This window comes from Pimephales promelas, chromosome 20 (assembly GCF_988280905.1).
Source record: "Pimephales promelas chromosome 20, fPimPro1.hap1.1, whole genome shotgun sequence".
NCBI classification, from domain to species: domain Eukaryota; kingdom Metazoa; phylum Chordata; class Actinopteri; order Cypriniformes; family Leuciscidae; genus Pimephales; species Pimephales promelas.
The window spans coordinates 28,002,225-28,023,973 of record NC_142788.1 but is presented as its reverse complement, the minus strand read 5'-3'; the positions used below and the strand labels follow the sequence as shown (position 1 = coordinate 28,023,973).

General features: G+C 38.2%; 2 protein-coding genes across 4 annotated transcripts; one reads left to right on the top strand and one right to left on the bottom strand.

Annotated features, from left to right (window-relative positions):
* vwa1 (von Willebrand factor A domain containing 1) lies at positions 1–16,268 on the top strand. Its single transcript, XM_039651626.2, has 6 exons — positions 1–385; positions 4,273–4,830; positions 6,262–6,585; positions 10,565–10,867; positions 12,448–12,710; positions 14,367–16,268. The coding sequence occupies exons 1-5, from the start codon at positions 301–303 to the stop codon at positions 12,699–12,701; spliced, it is 1,524 nt and encodes a 507-aa protein (XP_039507560.1). The 5' UTR covers positions 1–300; the 3' UTR covers positions 12,702–12,710; positions 14,367–16,268.
* A 484-nt stretch (positions 16,269–16,752) lies between these two features.
* On the bottom strand, positions 16,753–21,646 carry otud3 (OTU deubiquitinase 3). Of its 3 annotated transcripts, none has more exons than XM_039653038.2 (9): positions 21,494–21,634; positions 21,210–21,330; positions 20,579–20,835; positions 20,339–20,487; positions 19,196–19,308; positions 18,995–19,117; positions 17,754–17,871; positions 17,489–17,673; positions 16,753–17,400 (listed from the first exon to the last, which is right to left on the bottom strand). In XM_039653038.2, exons 3-9 carry the CDS (start codon positions 20,782–20,784, stop codon positions 17,236–17,238), a joined length of 1,059 nt encoding a protein of 352 aa, XP_039508972.2. In that variant the 5' UTR covers positions 20,785–20,835; positions 21,210–21,330; positions 21,494–21,634; the 3' UTR covers positions 16,753–17,235. The 3 variants fall into 3 exon arrangements, with proteins under 3 accessions (XP_039508972.2, XP_039508973.2, XP_039508974.2); XM_039653039.2 differs by having other exon boundaries at positions 21,210–21,282; positions 21,494–21,631; XM_039653040.2 differs by lacking the exon at positions 21,210–21,330 and having other exon boundaries at positions 21,494–21,646.
* Between the last annotated feature and the right edge of the window lie 103 nt (positions 21,647–21,749).

Genomic DNA, 21,749 nt, shown 5'->3' with positions numbered 1-21,749 from the left:
ACACTGAGAGAGAGAGAGAGAGAGAGAGAGAGAGAGAGGGTTTTAATCCGAAACTGCCTTTGATCAACAAAAAGTTTCGTGTTGTTTATATCTCGATCTCGACGCGTAGAATGTAGAATAGTGGCGCAGGTGCTGCTGCTGCACATTTTATTGCAGTTCTGGTGACTGCCTGCATTGAATGAGACTTTTAAAGTGAACCGTGCGGATTTTAGAAATATACATCGAATAGAAATTGTGCTAGGCAATGTAGACGCGTTAAAACGTGCAGAATTGACTATAATTTTGACATAAAAGTCAACCATGGAGGTCAGAAAAGCGCTCACGTGTGTTTTGATCAGCGTGTTTCTGTGGGCTGGTGACGCTCAGGACTCGGTACCTGATTCAGGTGAGTCGTTTCAGTCATGTTTTAATTCGGAGCTCAAGTATGAGATTTCGCATTCTTGTTTAATCCATAGGACACGATTTATGTGACTCATATGTGCTAATTCTAAACTCGGTGCCTGATTTAGCCGAGTCATTTGAGTCAAGCATTTCATTCGGATCAAAACCAGAACGATAAACTATTCCGTATGACTCAGTATGTCAGTGGATTATATTGGTTAAATGAACGTCTAGTTCAAGACTCTGTTGGTAAATTATTACTGTTCTCCATACGATGAAGCACCTTGGTCCATTCAGGAGTCAGTATTTGATTTAAGTGAGTCATGTTTTAGGACAGGTGATTCATCTGAATCAGGAGTCAGGACAGGTGAGTCAAGTGGGTTAGTACCTGATCAGGGTCAGGTGAGACATCACTTAGTACTTGATTCAGAAGAGAATAATCTTTTATTTTGCAACACACATGAGCAAAAATAAATTTCATGTTAGTTATTATTGTATTAACTTCTGTTAACATAATATAACCTTAAAGTGTTAACTAGTCTCATTCTCCAGAACAAACATGCATTGAGTTTGAGTGCTATAATAATCATTAGCCCACGAATGTAAATCACTTACCACTGCTCAGAGTTAACATTAACCTTAGCATTCTAGGCAACACTTTATTTTACATATTATGTGTTGTTCGGATATTATGTAATATTATAGTAATAACTATAAATTATGCAATCGACCCTACAACAAAGTCCTAACCATAACCCTATACTAGTACGCATAGTTAATTCATATTACTCAGTATTCTGTTCTATTCTATTATATTCTTGGTTGATTCATCAAGATCTCAAAGCCTTTTAAACAATAATGTGACTGAAAGAAGAAATCTGGAGCTACTTTTATTTCATTACAGAGGATTACTGTCTGTTAAACATGACTGATGAAGCACCAGCAGACATAAATTATACAAACATGTGAGCTAAAAGATAAACATGTGTGTAAAAGCACTTTCCTTCACACATTGTGTTAGGGGATTCTTTTCTCTCAACACATATGGTCCAAGTTTAAGTGATTCACGCAAAAGAAAAGAAAAATACAGTTCTTAAACTTTTTATGATGAATTAATGCATTTTCTCCCTGTGGTAATCTTCTTATATTTTGCTGTGTTAAATACAGTTATATTCATTCACAATTTGGATTGAAAAAAAAAAATCTATAATTGATGTCACTCCCTTACTTTTTTAGGACTTATAACTGACAGGGAGTATTTGCTGTATGAATAGACCCGAAATAACTTCTTGTCAGCACATCACTGACATGCACATTGAGTGAGGCGTGGGAATTAAAGGATTCTTCCTGTCAGTCACTAATGTTAGGCTATCGACCGCTTCCCCAGAAAATAGGGGTATTGTGTACACTTTGCTTCTGTTGATGTCTATCATGACATCCCACTGCACTCATGAGACGCTTGATGAAATATAAGCAACAGAAGAATTCATGCATGTACTGTGTCCAACTTGCTGACTCACTTGTGAATGTCACATTGTTCACGATCAATCGTATTCAAACACAGCTCAATTCGAACAGATGAACCCAAACATGTCTTTTGCATGCCAACGTCATAACATTTTGGACTTTAATCAGATTTCAAACAGCATATGTGGTTTAGACCCCCATAGCAGATATGGAAATTACATTGAAACAATTGTTACACCCCTAGTTGAGGTAGTAATGCATACGTGAAACCGATTGACTCTGGAAATTACATTGAAACAACCAATCAGAACGCGAATAGAGTTTCAAGCCTGAACTACTCATTTGAATCTGATTGCCACAAAAATTTCCACATAAATAAACCAATTATTTTGATGCCTGCCTGAACAAAACTATAGACACACCAACAGTGACTCAGAGTAATTTTGGAAGAGCCTTAGAGCAACTCCAGCCGTTTCTATATGCCACCGCACCCTGGTTCCAACCGTATGGCAACACTCACTTATTTAGCAGTCTTTTCTCTTAGCAAAGCGGAACTTTTAGATTTTAGTAGGTTGCATTGGTTCCACTTGTGAAACTGACCTTTATCACAAAAAATGGGCCACAATGAAATCAATTTGCAAGATATGACATCTCCAGATCTTCACACAGGACTTGGGTTGGCGTCTTGGCGAATGCTTGGCATTCATCTGAACCCTCTCGCCCACTCGCTCTATTCTGCACACACTCTTTCTTCCTCTTCAGGGATTTGCCTCTACATTCCTTCTTTTACTTCATATGGAACAGCAGATTCTCACCTCCCCCCTTTTTCTCCATGCGTGCCCGTCAGTCCGCTTGCAACATCCAGTAGCAGGGCTGTTCCTTCCCCCATCTGTTTATGTTTATCAAGCTCCTCCAGGTTAGAGGGCTCCTCTGCCAGGAAATTCCTGTAATGGCCAAATCAAATGTTCCATCTCTTTAAATATCGCGAAGCCCCCAGTTCTTCCTTATCCTAATAAATACTACTGTTTTCTCATCCTTATTTTTAGAATCTACCGTTCCAGCCTGCTTCCTTTCGCAAATGACTAATTTCCTCACTCGGTTTCACACTTATCTTCATTCGGCCGCTCTTTCTCAGAGTTTCTCCACATTTTATTGCGTTCGCTATAAACATTTAATGAGTTTAAATGTCAACTTCCATAGTAAACATCTGAAGCCGTGCTATTGCGAGGAAGATGATGTGATTGTTGTAGGGCTGAACAATTTTGTGATTTTATAACTAAAATAATAATAATGCACTAACTTTATTAATATTATTAATTATTTCTACTACTACTACTACAAAATCTTTTATTAAGTAAATATTACTAACAAATAAGACATATTTACTGTCTTAATGCAATATTCACAGAAATATTTCAAAAACTGATTTTTGTCAACCCAAGTTGATGATCTTTTCCATAATACAAAAGCAAATATTGACTGTCAAGCTCCTAAAAGGACAAAAATAAACCATTATCAATAATAATAATAATATTTTAAAAAGTATTAATATTTTTTATAATATAAAAAATTATTTAACATTAAATATTTATTTATTTTTTACATATTATATAATTTAACAAAAATATAATTTGAACTATTACAATAATAAGAATTGAATGAAAACTATTAATTTATTGCTGAATTGTTTTTTATTTGTAAACAATTAAATAAATGCATTTCAATTAATCAAATTAATTGTGCTTCCCTACAAGACTATAACCCATAACCCTGGGATAGTTCACCCAAAAATAAACTTCTGTCATCATTTATTCCCTGTGAAAGTCAATTAAAAGCTTAAAGCAATAATCATTCTTTCCAAAACATTATTTTGTGTTCATTCGTCCAGGTTTGTAAACAATGCTGGGTTGTTTGAACCAAAATTTGGGTAAAATATGGACTAACCCAAATGTTGAAAAACTTCAACTTTCACTTTCAACAGTATTTTTTTTAATTGTATTTTAACCCAACATTTGGGGTTATCCATATTTGACCCAAATTTGGGTTGAAACAACCTAGCATTGTTTAGAGTAAATGATTACAGTAAATGCATTTTTGGGTGAACCATCCCTTTAAATATTAATCTTTGTGGCTTGTTTGTGGTAAATTATATCTAAGATCATGTGGCTTGTTGAAGAGAAATGTGCTTTTACTTGTTTTTAACCAAGTGGACGATTTACAGCCGGCGGACAGTAAAGTAATGTACGACCATAGCAGCTTGACTCTACTCACACAAACTCTATCTCCTCATGCCTCGAGAAGTCTGGAGTGTTTCAGTGCGGCTTCAGTATGTCCTAAATAAACACTCATCCCCCCCCCCCCCCATTTTGAGATGTTAAACCATGAATCACGTACTTAATGTGTGCTGTTGTGTTTCACCTTCAGTTTTGAACTGCTGCGAGGGAGATGTCCTGTTTCTCCTGGACTCCTCTGGTAGCGTGTCCTCCTACGAGTTCTCCCGTATGGTGGACTTTCTGTCGGAGCTCCTGCTGCCGTTCTCGCTCGGCCCGGATCAGGTGAGGGTGGGACTGCTGCAGGTCGGGACAGAGCCCCATCTCGAGTTCGGCTTCGACGCCTACAGCTCGCAGCAAGGCCTGCAGGCGGCCCTGGAGAGGACTAAACAGCTGAAGGGCGACACCAACACGGTGGATGCTCTTCTGGTGGCTAGGAACCAGGTTTTGAAACCGGGGGTCCCGGGAGGTGCCAGACCGGATCTTCCCAGGGTTCTGGTTTGGCTCACGGATGGAGTGGATCCCGGCGATGTACGGGAACCAATGACGAGGCTGCGAGACGAAGGGGTGGCTGTACTGGTGGTTTCCACTGGTCACGGGAACTTCCAGGTGCTGAGAGAGGTCACGAGTCCACCCACTGAGGAGCACCTGTTCTTTGTGGACATTGACGATATCAACATCATCAGTGAAGACTTGAGGAACGCAATTATTGGTGTGTTTCATCTAAATATCTCAAAAACTGCTTTAGTCCATGGCAAATCCAAATCCCCTTCAGTCCAAGCGGTCATAGCCGTGTTTTATCATGAATGAATCAAGGATCGGAATTAACCGTTTTATAAGGCATAACAGTGAAAACACAAAATTCTTAAAGGAGTAGTTCACTTTTGAAAAAACCTTTGCTGATAATTTACTGACCCCCATGTCATCCAAGATGTCCATGTCATTCTTTCTTCAGTCGAAAAGAAATTAAAGTTTTTGATGAAAACATTCCAGGATTTTTCTCCATATAATGGACTTCAATGGGAACCAAACGGTTCAAGGTCCAAAAGATACTTTCAGTACAAACTGCAAACTGTTCAAAGGGCTTTAAACGATTCCAGACGATGAACAAGGGTCTTATCTAGCGAAACGATCACTCATTTAATAAATAAATAACAAAGTTTAAGTTTTATAAGCTCAAATGCTCGTCTTGCTCTGTTCTGTGATGCGCGTTCGTGACTCTTCAGTTCGAACTCGTTCATCAAAATGAACAAATCTTTTTCCGAGTTATTTGGTTCTTTCAACGAACGAAACAAACGAAGAAAGAACGGAAGAAGAACGGAAAAAGATTTGTTCATTATGATGAACGAGTTCGAACAGGAGAGTCACGAACATGCGTCACAGAACAGAGCAAGACGAGCTTTTGAGCTTATAAAACTTAAACTTTTATTTATTACATGAGCGATCGTTTTGCTTGATAAGACCCTTATTCATCGTCTGGAATCATTTAAAGCCCTTTGAGCAGTTTGCACTGGAACTGTCTTTTGAACCCTGAACCGTTTGGTTCCCAATGAAGTCCATTATATGGAGAAAAGTGTTTATCAAAAACCTTAATTTCTTTTCGACTGAAGAAAGAAAGACATGGACATCTTGGATGACATGGGGGTGAGTAAATTATCAGCAAAAGTTTTTTGAAAAGTGAACACTTCATGAAATTCTGTAGACCATGATTTCACCCAGAGTATGAGAGTGTCTTCTAAATAGGGAGAGTGATCTGATGTGGGTGTGAATGTCTCCGTACCTCCGCCCCAGTGTGCCGAAGGAATCTCGAATGCCAGTCAAGTCCGTCTCCGACACAAATAGCTTGAGACGGCTCACAGATAAGAAGTGCCAGGAGGAAACGGGGACAGAAACGGGCAGACACTGTAATGAGAGATGAGGGCTATTTATACAGAAATGATTTTGTCCTTTGCAAAGTCCCCCGGAGCGCTAGACACGGCTATTATTAGTGGGCATTCCTTCGCACATATATAAGGCTTTACATATGTGCAACTTACATAAACAAACGTATTGACTGCAGGCTAGAACTCAGACCAGGTGGGGTTGTATCCTGTTTAAATTGCGCTAGGCATGATTCATCATGTTTGATTTGTCTTTGTCTCAGAGATTATCCGGGCCGAGAGGCTGCAGGTGAAGTCGGTCACTGCTACCTCGGCTCAGTTGGAGTGGAGGCCTGTGTTGGCTGGGACTGGCTACTACGATATCCAGTTTGGTCCCGTCCGAACAGGGCAGATCGGAGGAAGTGTGGGTCCGGGCACCAGTCCTGGCACTGATTCGGGTCCGTTTCAGAGGATCACCCGGCCTGGAGACACCAGCTCGGCTCAGCTGACCGGCCTGCGTCCTGACACCACATATACAGTCACACTCACACCGAAGGCCAACCTGGAGTTCCTGAACTCGCTTCACGCCACCTTTACTACACAGACAGGTGCTCAATATGCAGATTAATCACACTTCAAACTCACAAATCTGCTCAATATATCTGTCTATCTATCAATCTGTCTTAGACAACCCACTTATATATACATTTAAATAATTAGTGGTGCTTGCTGAAAGCAAGGCAACACTATTACTATTGTGTTTTTTGAGTCGGCCCAAAAGTTTGGCACGCTACTCCTCCCGCAGTTTTTGTCACACACCCATGAATGAGGTCTCAAAACGTGCGGAATATTCGGGAATGGTGTGCTATGACTTTTCTAAGCGATCGGGGGTACGATGTTCGCCCGAAGGGCGAACAAATTTCCTAAAAATCCCATAGACTTAACATTGCGACAAACTTTGACGACTCATAGCTCCGAGCGAGAATTTCACAGAAGCCTGCGATTTACCACATTTGAAGAGGCTGACAGGCTCTGTAAGAACATACCACACAATGGGGTAAAAGTTGCACCCCTGGGGGGCAGGAGCTGCCCAAATTTTCCCCATTGACCCCCATGTTGTTTATTATTCTTCTTCTTCTTATTATTCTGGCCACTTTTTGGTTCGCTACTCCTCCCGCAGCTTTTGTCACAGACCCATGGGTGAGGCGTCAAATCGACCGGCTCATTTAGGAGAGGTGTGCTATGACTTTTCTAAGCGATCGGAGGTACGATGGTCGCCCCAGAGCCGAAAAACGGCCCAAAAAAATCCCATAGACTTAACATTGCGAAAAAATTTGACGAGTCATAGCTCTGAGCACGGATTTCGCAGAAACCAGCAATTTACCACATTTGAAGAGGCTGACAGGCTCTTTAAGAAAATACCTCACAATGGGGTAAAAGTTGCACCCCTGGGGGGCAGGAGCTGCCCAAAATTTTCCAAAAATTCCCATTGAAAATTTTCTAGTATAGCATTTTACTATTCCAGGAAAAAGTTTGGCGCCCTCCTCCGTCCACAGTTTTTGTCACAGACCCATAAATGGGGCGTCAAATCATGCGGCCTATTGAGGAGAAGTGTCCTATGACTTTTTTAAGAGATCGGGGGTACGGTGCTCGCCCCAGGGGCGAACAAATTTCCAAAAAATCCCATAGACTTAACATTGCGACAAACTTTGACGACTCATAGCTCCGAACAAGGATTTCGGACAAACGTGTGATTTGCCATATTTGAAGAGGCTGGCAGGCTCTTTAAGAAAATACCTCACAATGTGGTAAAAGTTGCACCCCTGGGGGGCAGGAGCTGCCCAAAATTTTCCCCATTGACTTACTATGGTGAAGGACGTCCCATCAAATGCATGCGTTTTTCCTACTATGGTAAATTGCATAGGGATTTTGTATTGAACATAGCTCTGGATCACAGTGTCATAGAGAGAAGGGGGTGGGCTCATTTTACTCAGACGACCAATCAGTCTCTCAGGATCATTGTGAAGCTATTAAGCCACGCCCTAGTAACCATTTAGAGCACCTTAGCAACAACTCCCATAGACTTCCATTAAAAGAGATCAAAGGGATATCTCAGGATATAAGTGTCATAGAAACATGAGGGTGGTCTCGTTTGACTTGGTCCAGCAAACAGCCAATCCTGAATTACCTCAACACTTACTGGCAGTGCCCTAGCAACCATTATCGAGCACCTTAGCAACCAAAATCCAAAGAGGGATATCTTCCATTCTGAATGTCATAGAGGCATGGGAGTTGGTTTATATCATTCATACTGACAAGCAGCCTTCGGAGTTTCATGATTGGCAGCTGCCAAGCCACTCCCTAGCAACCAAACAGAGTACCCCAGCAACCATTTTGCAAGACCTATATCTCTGCATCAAAACATCGTAAAGAGATGGGGGTTGGTTTATACATTCACATTGACTTTGGAGGTTCATGATTGGCAATTGCCAAGCCACTCCCTAGCAACCAAACAGAGTTCCCTAGCAACCGTTTTTCAAGACCTATATCTCTGCATCAAAACATCGTATAGAGATGGGGTTTGGCTCTTTTTACTCATGTTAGCAAACATGACTTGCTACATCCTACACATGCTAGCAGTGACTAGCTACATGTTAATATTGATTAGCTAAGTGCTACATCATGCCATGAATGTTATAAAAACTCTATAGTAACCATATGTGAACACTACCAACCACCTAGTAACACCATAGCAACCACTTAGCAACACCATAGCAACCACCCAGAACACCCTAGCAACCGCCTAGCAACACCCTAGCAACCACCCAGAACACCCTAGCAACCACCTAGCAACACCCTAGCAACCACCAAGAACACCCTAGCAACCACCTAGCAACACCCTAGCAACCATCCAACAACAACCTAGCAACCACCCAGAACACCCTAGCAACCGCATAGCAACACCCTAGCAACCACCTAGAAACTATCCAGAACACCTTAGCAACACCCTAGCAACCACCTAGCAACACCCTAGCAACCACCCCAAACACCATAGCAACCACCTAGCAACACCTTAGTAACCACCCATAACACCCTAGCAACCGCCTAGCAACCATCCAGAACACCTTAGCAACACCCTAGCAACCACCTAGCAACAGCCTAGCAACCACCCAGAACACCCTAGCAACCACCTAGCAACACCCTAGCAACCACCCAGAACACCCTAGCAACACCCTAGCAACCACCTAGCAACACCTTAGCAACCACCGAGCAACACCCTAGCAACCGCCTAGCAACCTTCCAGAACACCTTAGCAACACCCTAGCAACCACCTAGTAACCACCCAGAACACCCTAGCAACCGCCTAGCAACACCCTAGCAACCACCCAGAACACCCTAGCAACCACCTAGCAACAACTTAGCAACCACCCAGAACACCTTGGCAACCACCCATAATACCCTAGCAACTGCATAGCAACCGCATAGCAACTACCTAGAATACCCTGACAACCAACTAGCAACCAGCCATAACACCCTAGCAACCGGGTGGTGAGTTTTGCCACTGCAAGCACCACTTCACATTTTCCTCTGGAAATGTACATTCTAGTTATAATTATTGTTATTATAACTATTAGCATTAAATACCATTAACTTAGCATTTAATTATAATAAAAACAATGATAATAATGACAAATATATAAAAAAAAAATAAGAAACTATTCTTACTAAATACTGAGAATGATTTTATGACCATTACTTTTTGGTCGTTGTGTCTTTAATGTTTAATTCAAGCTTATAATAATAAGCATTCATTTATTATGAACATAAAATATAGTATTGTTGTTATTAGTAATATTATTAATAATACATTTAACATTCATATTTAATTAATGATATCAAATTAATGCTATTATTATTATTAATATTGCCATTAAATACCATTGACTTTACATTAAATAATATATTAATAAATAATAATACATATAAAAATAAGAAGTTATACTTACTAAGAATTATTTTTATGGCCAGTACTTTATCATTGCGTCTTTAATGTTTAATGAATGCTAATAATAATAATAATAATTATTATTATTATTATTGTTATATAGCATTGATTAAATATGAACATTAAATGCATTTTTTTAAATTATTATTATTTTATCATTAATTCAATTTAATTAATGTAATATTCATATATATTTATTTTTTAAATGAATACAATGTATTAATAATAATAATTTAATGTTCAAATTTTATTTTTTATTAATATTAACATTTATTGTAATATTAAAATGCAATTTTAGCTCTATTACAATAATGAGAAATTCTGAAAAACAAACACAAAAGTACAGCATATTCACTGTTAAATTCAACATGAAATAAAAATGGGTGCCTTGTCTTCATACAAAAAACGTTACCTTCTGAAACTTTAAACTATTGAAGTAAAAAGGGATGTGAACAGTTTCTTGTTGTCTTTACACATGTTAAGCGACACAAAGGAGCCCTCAATATATTATACATTTTTTTAAGGGACAAAAAGTGAAAGTCTCCCCATGGTTGTTGAAAGCTGTCATGTGTTCTCCCCAGTGAACCCTCCTCAGCCAGAGGTGCAGACCCTCTCCACCGTGAGTGTGTCGGAGTCGAGCAGCAGGAGTGTGCGTGTGAGCTGGGCTCCACTGCTCCCTCACCTCATACAGGACTATCAGGTGGAGTATTCAGCTCTTCCTTCAGGCCCGCTCCGGGTCACCAGCGTCAGTAACAGGCAGAACTCCACCGTCCTGACCGACCTCCAGCCCGACACAACGTACCTGCTCACCGTGAGCGCGAGGCAGTCCAACGGCAAAGAGAGAGCCATGTCAGTCAAAGCCTGTACACAGGAGGAGGAGGAGGGTGAGGACCAAACCATCTCTCATGCACACCTTTATTAGTGCACTTTCCTTTTCCAGTGAGTACTGTTCACACTTGGCATGTTGGATTCGATTAAAACGAACTATGGTGAGATGTTGTATGTGCGTAGCTACATATGATGGTATTTTGACCAGCTGAGAACTCATGAAGAGCTTCTGAAATGTGCAAGAGTTAAAACAGCGTCAGGAATCCCTCCGTCACACACACACAAACGAAGATCTGCTGCGAGGAGACGCTGGTTCTGATGCCTGCGCTGAAGTGATGGGAAAATGATGAGAAAAAAACATTTTAGAGTCACATCTCATGACATCACGTCCTGTTTTTGGTCCTTGTTGCGTTCATATTTTAATGCGGACTGAGACCCTTTTTAGCATTCTTGGTCTGCTTGTTTGGTTCACATCACGGTTCAGATGGTAGCGTTCACACTTACTCAAATAAACAGAACTAACAGAGCAATCAACTAAACCGAACTAAACCTGCCAGGTGTGAACACACACCCCTAATGCGCTTCATTTGAATTGACGCTGCCATCCGAAGCCTGGTACACCAAACAAGCGGACCAAGAACGCTGAAAACATGGGTCTCAGTCCACTTTCAAATAAACTCTGGTGCGGTTCCAATGAAATATGAACGCAACACGGACCAAAGACATGGAAACAAACCAAAAACAGGATGTGATGTCGCAAGATGCGACCCTAAAAGGGACAGAATGCTCACACACACCTGTTTTTTTCTTATCAATGTTGCCCCTTTCAGTACAGGTGTAGGAACTGGTCTCCTCGCAGCGGATCTTCGTGTGTGTGTGTGTGCTGCCGTTTTGACTCCTTTACACATTTTATAAGCTCTTCAAAATATCTCAACTCCATCATACTGTACATTTGGCTCGGTACACCATTGTTTTGGATGTTCGACAAGTTCCGTCGCAATATATATATATATATATATACATATTTATTATATATATACATATTTATATATACATATATATATATGAAGAGTTCAGATGCAAAAGCCCCTAAGTGCCATTTGAAATTTTCTTCTAGAATGATCATTTTTATCAAGCTTGTATATTTAAGTTCAGTGATTTCACTTAAATGGCAATGATAATTACCTATTAATTGTTATTTAAGTGAAATTACTGAACTTAAATATACAAGTTTGATAAAAATCATCATTAAAGAAGAAAATTTCAAATGGCATTTAGAGGCTTTTGCATCTGAACTCTTCATATATATACATACTTATAATATATATTATATATAATATATATACATATATATATATACATACATACATACAGACAGTATGAACGCTAAGCAAGGACTAAATGTATCATTTTCTTATTCGACCCTGACTAAAAAGAACCAAGAGAACCAAACTACAAGTGTGAACACACCCTTAGTTTTAAGTTAATTAAGTTTAGTCCTTAATTAAATTCATTAGAGCATCTGGAATAGTTTTGGAATTAGTCTTTCCTGCTATTATCCTTCCCACATCCCCTCACCTCGCTCTGATTCCCAGCAAGAAACGGGAAGCTTGACCTTTCTCCCTCTTTCTGTCAGTGTTGCCGGCTCTCTCGGATCTGCAGCTGACCACAGTGGGCGATGAGTCAGTACAGCTCCGGTGGAAGGGGAGTTTCGACGGCCTGCGCGGTTACTGGGTCACATGGGAGCGAGGTCAGAGCCAGCGCTCCACCCTGTATTTACCACCTAACCGGCTGTCCACCACCCTCAACCACGTGCCCTCCAGAGCCCGCGTCTGCGTGTCCCCGGTGTACCGGACGGCCCGCGGGGAGGGGCTCTGCTGCACTGCCTGAAGGCCTCCGGTGAGACGCCTGTCTGGGAAAAATCATGGGTTAGCTTATGATATATGAAAAAAGTCTGTGAAGCCTGGCATATGGCATAATATAGTCTGCAAAATCACGTTGTTTGAAATTCCTTTAGAGGAAATATGAAAAATATTTTCCTCTGCCAGTATCATATTTGATAACATGAGGATTTTGTGGCTCATATAGTATAAGAGCTCACACTCAGGCCCAAACTGAGCAAAATATGCAATTTGGTGCAGTTGCTGTTGTTAAATAAGAAAAAAAGCACTTTATTTTTTACAGTAGACTATGTGTGCTTACAGTTTACTTACTACTATAGTACTAAAATACTGGGTAATATAAAGGTAAATACATGGGTTATGGGTTATGTTCAGGGTTAGTACCTATAGTTGTTATTGTAATTACTGTAATAAGAACAGGACTGTATAAAGTAAATAAAGTGCTACCAAACATTTAAAATAATGAATAAAGTGCTACCAAACATTCCTCTAGCTTCTAATGTACAGTAAATCAGTGATATCTTTATACCAGTATAACAGACTACTTTCATAAAGTGCACATAAATATGAGCTGTCACCTTACGAATAATAATAGTAAGATGATATTTACCTCTTTCCCCGCCATTGACGGAATTTTTCAGCGTTTTTACTGTTATACGGTAGGGGGCGCTATTACACGTGTTCTGAAAGAGCACCGAATCTCCGGATCAAAACACTAGCGAAGAAGCAGAAAAAAAGACATAAAAGCATTGTTTATGCATGTAATTTTTTTATAAAGAAAAAACACCAAATTTTCTCAGCTTTTTGTTCAAAATGTTGCTTATTTTTCATATATTCCTAAAAGAATGAATAAAGCTAGAATAAAACATGTTTGTTTAAAAGCAGAGGCTCTGTTCTTTCTTTTGATATACTACATGTTCAGAAAAATATTACTGGGTTCATTAAATTTTTGTGAAAATTTTTAAAAAAAAGGCTGTCGGTGGCTGGCAACTTAAAAAAAAAGTTGGCGGGGAAAGAGTTAAATGCTTTAGTTCTCTGTAGTTTTTTTTTATTTTAGGACAAAAAATACAATGCATTGCAACACAATGATGATTGACAGATGAACAAATACACCTTCCTTAAAAGCCTGATGGATTATTTTTGATACTCTCATTTTAACATGATTTTAAAATATGATATATATTTAACCATAAGTCCTCTAAGTCCTTGAAATATTACTCACAATATAATAGTTGTTCTTATTTTATAAAACCTTATAAAAATCAGTAAAGATTGAATTGCAAAGACTTATATTAAACTAAAAGGCCTTTAACTTGCTAAAAAGAATGAATTTTTCAATCAGAGGGCATGTAGTAGAGTGTGTGCAACAGGTTTTTCAGCAGTTATGATTGATTGACTTTATTAATCCCACACCAGGGAAATTCACTTATTACAGCAGCTCCACACACAAAAAAACAAGTATTTTTCTGATCATGTTGATAATTTAAAGGCCTTAGAAATTTGCGCATCAAATATGATACAGAATTGCATGACGTAATATTACATTGGTTGGACAAACAAAGAGCGACATGTTAAGCTCTTTACACCTCATACGCTTTTAAACGCACATTTTATTATAATAACAATGGTACCTTTTGATTGTTTTCCTACACAGCTGTGTTGACCTGGAACCGTGGAGCACCGCTCTGCCAAACACGAGAGATGGAGGGATGAACACCAAAAGCTTTCCACAAATGGACAGATGGGAGGACAGGGGAGTCCAGGACTCTGTTGGAAAACTCATCACCCATAGATGGTGATCTTTAAACACAGCAATACAACATGCACTGACACACAAACCCCAAACCACACTTCTAATACAGAGACTGAATGACTCAGAGCTCAAAAGTGACTTTTAAAGGAATGTTTCGGGTTCAATACGAGTCCTATCGCAGCATATTATCGCACATAATTTTGACTCATCCCCTTATAAACAACTGTAATGCACTTGTGGTAGTTTGTAGCATCCTCGCACATATTGAGTGAAAGTGACAGGGTTTTGGCAAAATTAACCAACTTTCCAAACTGTACATTTTAACATTTATGTGCTATGTCTCGAACCCATGATATTCCTTTAATTAAGTTGCTAGAATGTTTATACATTCAAGAAAATCAAGTTTTTATTTAGTTATATCACCGAAGCTTTGTAAATATCCTACTAATGCTTTTTGAGTTATATTTATCGGAGACATAGTTGGTTACTGTATTTTTGTTTTTAGATTCCTCCATACAGTTTAAAAAAGGGAACAATGAGACACTATTATGGGGAATCTGAATGGCCTCCATCACTGGTTTTTCTTTAAGGTCAATGCTAAAATTGAATCCATGCTTAAAGGGATAGTTCACTTTGAAATTATTTTTTTTTAGCTTACCTCAAGGGCATCCAAGATGTAGGTGTCTTTTTTTACCCGTTCATGTATGTCAGTCATATAATGGAGGTCTATGGTCACCACCTCAAAGAGCATGCACAGAGAAGTCCAAATTAAACATGATTTAATGACTCGTAAATGTAAGTACACACTGATGGCCTAAGACACGAAACGAGCGGTTTGTGTGAGAAAACGAACAGTATTTATATTGTTTTTACCTCTTATAACCACAGCCGGAAAGTGCCCACACCCTCAGATCGCTTGAACGTGGCTGTGGTAAAGAGGTAAAAACTATATAAATACTGTTCGTTTTCTCACACAAACCGCTCGTTTCGTGTCTTAGGCCATCAGTGTGTACTTACATTTACGAGTCATTAAATCATGTTTAATTTGGACTTCTCTGTGCATGCTCTTTGAGGTGGTGACCATAGACCTCCACTATATGAGTGATAGACAAGAACGGTTTGACCTAAAAATATCAAAATTGAAAATACTGCGGAAATAAAGACACCTTCATATTGGATGCCCTTGAGGTAAGCTAAAACATACCAAAAATAATTTCAAAGTGAACCATGCCTTTAACTAACACATTACCACAGCTGCAGATTCTCTCAGCGGTGAAACACTGAAAATCTGGCATGGATCTTTATCACTGTGGCTAAAGTATTAAGACTTTGCAGATGTTGGTCGCAGATGTTTGGTGGTTCAAAAGGGCCACGATTGGTTTGTTTGAAGAGTAGTGACTCTTTCAGTGGGTCAAGGCTTTCACTGTGCATGCATAGTGTAGATTAGATTCATCATTTATTAAATATTAACAGGCAAACAGGCTGGATCATGGTCTTAAAATAGTGTTTACAGATACATCATTTTGTTCTGACTTTTAATGATGTGAATAATTTTCTACATCATATCATTCATCTAGACATAAAAAGGAAAACCATTTGCATCCCATATTTCAGGGTCATTCAGCAAGAATCCAAAAAATCTAGCATTTGCTATTTTGTGTCTTTGTTTGTTGCATCATAATGGCAGGTCAAGCTTTATGTATTATGAAATGGTGCTTTTTCATTCCCGGCTTGGCTGCACGTCTTACACATCACTGTTTTTAAAATGTTTTCACTTATTAAATAAAAAAGGATCGATTTCAATCCATGTCTGCTTTCGTTTTTAAACCTCTGTGTAATAGTCTTTACACTTAAGAAAGTTATATTTTATTTCCTAAAAATAAGATATATATATTATAAAAAAATGTAATAATAGAATATATTTTGTAAGTTATATTATATAATATATATATTATAATATAATTTAATGTTTTATATATTATATATATATATATTATTTAACATTTCCCTTGTTTTGCTAATATTTGCAAGATATCAAAGCACATTTCCACCTAAATTAATGCAATGTTTTTAAAGTTTTTATCCATGACCGTAATGCAGTCATTTATAATGTTATAGTTAAAAAAGATGTATAGATTTAAAATTAAATTAAATTGATATTTTTACGTTAAAGGAACAATAAAAGTACTTTCTACAAAGCAAAATATAATTTATATTTTGAGGTGAAATGTGAGATCCTGAAATTCACCCTTGTCGTGAATAAAAATGTAATACTACACAATTTAAATCCCATTTGAAAAGTTTATTTATATGATTTCTCTGCAGAATATGAAGTCACCCAACTGTCTGAAAATGAAACGCTAGATTTTAACCCATGATTATTTAAATGCTCTATTCTTTAGTAGCTTTCAAAAACTGAAAGTAGGGGCAGAACCGAACGTTTTTTTAAACAAATGGATCAAAAATACCCCGACAGGTTTAAATACAGTAGAGGTCCGTCATTAATCTCTCTCCATATTTCAGATCCCTTTCCAAGTGTTCTTCGGCTGAGCTCCGATGGGTCAGCTGACATTAACGAGGGTTAATTAATCTATGTTTAAACCGCCAACGTTCTCAAGCACAGCGTGCATCTCAATACCATCTTCATGCCAAAGAAACACGCGCTCGACACTGTTCCTCCAGTACATTTAAACTATTAAAGTTTCCGGTTCATTACACAGTGTACGGCCCACCCAAAACCGAGCAACCCTGATCAGGGTACATATCTGTTCTAGATGCTCAGGGTGTTAAGCGCTGGGACAAGAGTGACGGGTTCAGGTCCGTTCTGATTCTGGTCATGTGACCCTTTGCCCTGTAAAACCTTCTGTTTATGTCTCTCCTCTTGGCGTTTCTTCTTTTCTAGACGCTGTTGCTCCTTCCTTTGTTTATTAGAGAGCTAAAAAGGATAAAAAAAATACACATTATTATTTTCAACAGAGAATCTCAAATATTACAATTTTATCATTCAAAACAATCTGAGTTACCTTGGGCTTATGTGAGATGCTGCCCTCTGTTGGCGATATGATTTCACTACATTCAGCTTGACATAAAGGGCGTGTCCCTGAAGCCGAATCTCTCTGTGATGATTGGTTGTTCTGTTCAGACTCCAGCCAATCACTCAGGCACATCTGTGATGCGTCGTTTGATTGACTTAGATTGTCTGATTGACCTGCGGACAGAAAATAGTGGTGAGAGCATGTTGGGGAATAAAGGGAAACGGAATTAAAACTGAATTAAAAATGGACCGACTGTCGGCACAGAGATCGCTCAAGATCAGCTCTTCATCTTCAGAGAAAGAGCGCGAGGGAGAGGCGCCTCTCGACTTATCCTTCTGACCCTCTCCAAAGCGTCTGGAATTGTTCAGACTCTATGAAAAGAAGAGATGAGAAAGTCACATGATAAGAGCTTAGTACATCATAACGAGGGTCACCTACAGTACATACACTTAGGATCAAGAGTTTGTGGTTGGTACAATTTGTTTCTTCTTAAAGAAGTCTCTTCTGCTCATATTTTCACTCTTTTGTCTTTCTTTGATTAAAAAAAATACAGTAAAAACAGTAATGTTGTGAAAAATTTGGTTTTCTATTTTTATATAATTAAAAATGTAATTTCCTATGATCAAAGCTTTCAGCATCATTACTCCAGTTGTCAGTGTCATGTGATCCTAATATGAAGATTTGGTGATCAAGAAACTATTTTTAATCATTTTTATTGTTTAATAAAAAGGAAATTCAGGATAATTTGATGGATAGAAAGTTCAAAGGAACAGCATTTATTTGATATAGAAATCTCACTGTCACTTTCGATCAATTTAGTATGTCCTTGCTGAAGAAAAATATTCATATTGTTCCAAAAAAAACATGATCCCACATTGAATTGTAACAACAGCAAAATGCCCATATTTGGTTCATGTACATATTTTTTATGTTTTAAAAGAAGTCTCTTCTGCTCATCAAGACTGAATTATTTGATTAAAAAACATAAAAATAATATTGCAATTTACAGCTGTTTTTTATCTGAATATATTGTAAAATGTAATTTATTCCTGTGATGCAAAGCTGAATTTTCAGCATCATTACTCCAGTCTTCAGTGTCACATGATCCTTCAGAAACCAAGAAACATTTCTCATTATTATCAATGTTGCAAACAGTTATTTTCATTTTTATTTATTTAGGTTTTCAACATTGATAATAATAATTAATGTTTTTTTGAGCAGCAAATCATCCTATTAGAATGATTTCTGAAGGATCATGTGACACTGAAGACTGGAGTAATGATGCTGTAACTTCAGCTTTGATCACAGGAATAAATTACATTTTACAATATATTAAAAAGAATACAGTTATTTTAAATTGTCATAATATTTCACAATATTACTATTTTTTGTATTTTTAATCAAATAAATACAGCCTTGGTGAGCAGAAGAGACTTCTTCATATACTGCTCAACAACGTTTGAACAGCAGTGTATATGTCTGATGTTTGCTGACCTCTATACGTAGATGTGCTGGACTCTCCGAGTTGTCTCCAATCTTTCTCACGCTGTCATAATGGTCTCCATAGCGATATGCGATGTGTAGCTCACGGCATGACGGCTTCTCTGTACCATTTATCTAAATGGCAAGGGAAAAAAGCATTAATAACAACACACTTTAGAATTTCATGAATCAAATTCATGAATACTACATCACCTCCCACAATGGAGCGTTCAGCTGATGAATAACCACTTTCGACTGTTGGCTGCGAGCGAAGGCCACAATGGCATCGTTCCCGGCAAACATGCCCGGCTGGGAGAGGTTTGCCACTGAGAAAAAAAAATGACATGACATAATTGATCTTTCCTGCAGGAATTCACTGGAACAGCTGGATAACACAGCACTCACATTTAGTATAAACATAGATATAAAGTTATATCTTGTTTTTTTAATTTAACATTGTTTTTTTTTTTTTTACATTTTTGTATCATCAATACAGTGTTACAATTTTGATTTCCCATTTTTGGAAATGTACTGTTTATTTTTGTCAGATGAATTTGTTTTAATTAGATCTAAATTTAAAAGGATAGTCCATATCACAACTATAATGATAACATTGGAATCACTTTCAGAATTTTTCTTCCAGCTGAAAATTTAAGATCTCTTTATATGAACTTTTTGAAGCGTAAAAGTGTTGTAGTTGCAAGGCTGTGAACAGAGGGACAAAAACTGTCAGATTTCATTGAAAAGATCCTCATTTGTTTTCTAAAGATGAACGGGTTTGGAACAACATGAGGGAGAGTAATTAATGACAGAATTTTTTGGTAAACTATCCTTTTTTTCCCAATTAAATGTTTTTTAATAGTTTCATAGTGGCTTAAAGGGATAGTTCGTTTTCTCACATAAACCACTCGTTTCGTGTCTTAGGCCATCAATGTGCACTTACATTTACGACATTAAATCATGTTTAATTTGGACTTCTCTGTGCATGCTCTTTGAGGTGGTGACCATAGACCTCCATTATATGACTGATAGACAAGAACGGTTTGACCTAAAAATATCAAAATTGAAACTACTGCGGAAACAAAGACATCATCTTGGATGCCCTTGAGGTAAGCTAAAACATACCAAAAATTAAATTCAAGTCAAATGTCTGTAGTTCAAATAATGTGGGACAAGTTATTTTTTCCAAAGTCATAAATATGAGCAATATTGATAGTGACGATGATAACGAGTAACAGCCATTTCTGAAGTTAATGTGAATTGCAATGAAATCTAATTATTTGAGTCCAGTTTATTTTGAGCAGAAGAGGATTTAAGGCAACACACACACACACACACTTTAGAGACTTCTCTTACAATGCTGTGTGAATGGCACTTCATCTTCAACGAAGGGCTCGAAGTCCTGTCTGTGCGTCATCATGTACTGAACCGTCTCCTGTCGCAAATGCAGGTGACCCCGCGAATGTCCCTCCAGCTGATCTCCGAGAGCTCGGAACAAACAGTTACTGTGGGACAACATGAGAAACAGAAGCCCGACTCCTTAAAGAACCGTATCTGTTAATCACAATCATCCTGTGACAAAAAGCCCACACATACCCGTCTCCAGGCACCTCTCGGAGTTTGAGACCCAGAGCCTGAAGCTGGTTGGAGAAGCTGACAAACTCCTCTCCATCGTCCCCTCCAGGAGGTCTGTTCTTTTTGTCTTTGGCCAGAGCCCGACGGGCCGCCCGCTCGTCTCTCTTCCTCTCTAATTCATATTTCCTGTTTCCCTTTATGGGCTTTCCTGACTGTTTCCTTGACATGATGATGCGCTGTATTACACGCAGCCGTTTATCTCTCAGATTCCCCAAGACCTAAAACACATCATGAAATTCACAACATAAAGTAATTTATGACAAGAGGAAGTGCTTAAAATGAACACTCAATATAAACAAAGCATTACTTTTTCCACAAATAACATCATTTAATAATAATTAATAATGCATTAATATAGGATCATATTCAAATGGCTTAAATGTGTGGTGGATAAAACCCCAAATATCTTAAATAGATAGCTAGCTAGCTAGATATGAACATAAGAGTTTTATAGATAGACAGACAGACAGATAACGATAGATAGATAGATGGATAGATAGATAAACTGTAACGTTATATATTTATTCCTCATAGTAACGTAATTAACCGTGGATATGTGTGGTGTAACGTTAGTGCTTTTGGATTAACTCACCTAAACACACTGAAGCCAGTGAATCATGTTTGCAGATGTGAAATGTTTGTTTGCTGTCTGTCCTTAAGAAGTACTTCAAATTAAGTAATGAATCCAACAAGAACAAGTTCAGAGTCATGTACTGCAAATATCAGACAGAGAGTGATAAGAGAACAGCAGCGTGATGTGTCAGAAACGTCGCGTAATAAACAGTTTCTCTCAGATTTGGCAGTGATTAAACGACAGAATGAGAACAGTTGTTGAAGAGAAAAGACCATTAAACTTTGTCATACAACTGTACTCACGTTATTTCCTTGACAATGAGCAACACGATCACGGCACAACAATTTGTCCGGTAAATCTAACTCTTGAGTCTGACTCTGAGCTGTCCAGGGTTTGTTTACTTCCTAAAGAGGACCGGGCCTAACTTCCGGTTCCGGCTTTGCTTTCAAAGTAAAGGCACGGCCGAGGCAAGTCTTTAAAAAAACACGTTTTATTTTAGATTCTTTCTCTTAAAAAATGACAAGAATCGTTATAAATGTGGTTGTTATTAAAGTTGGT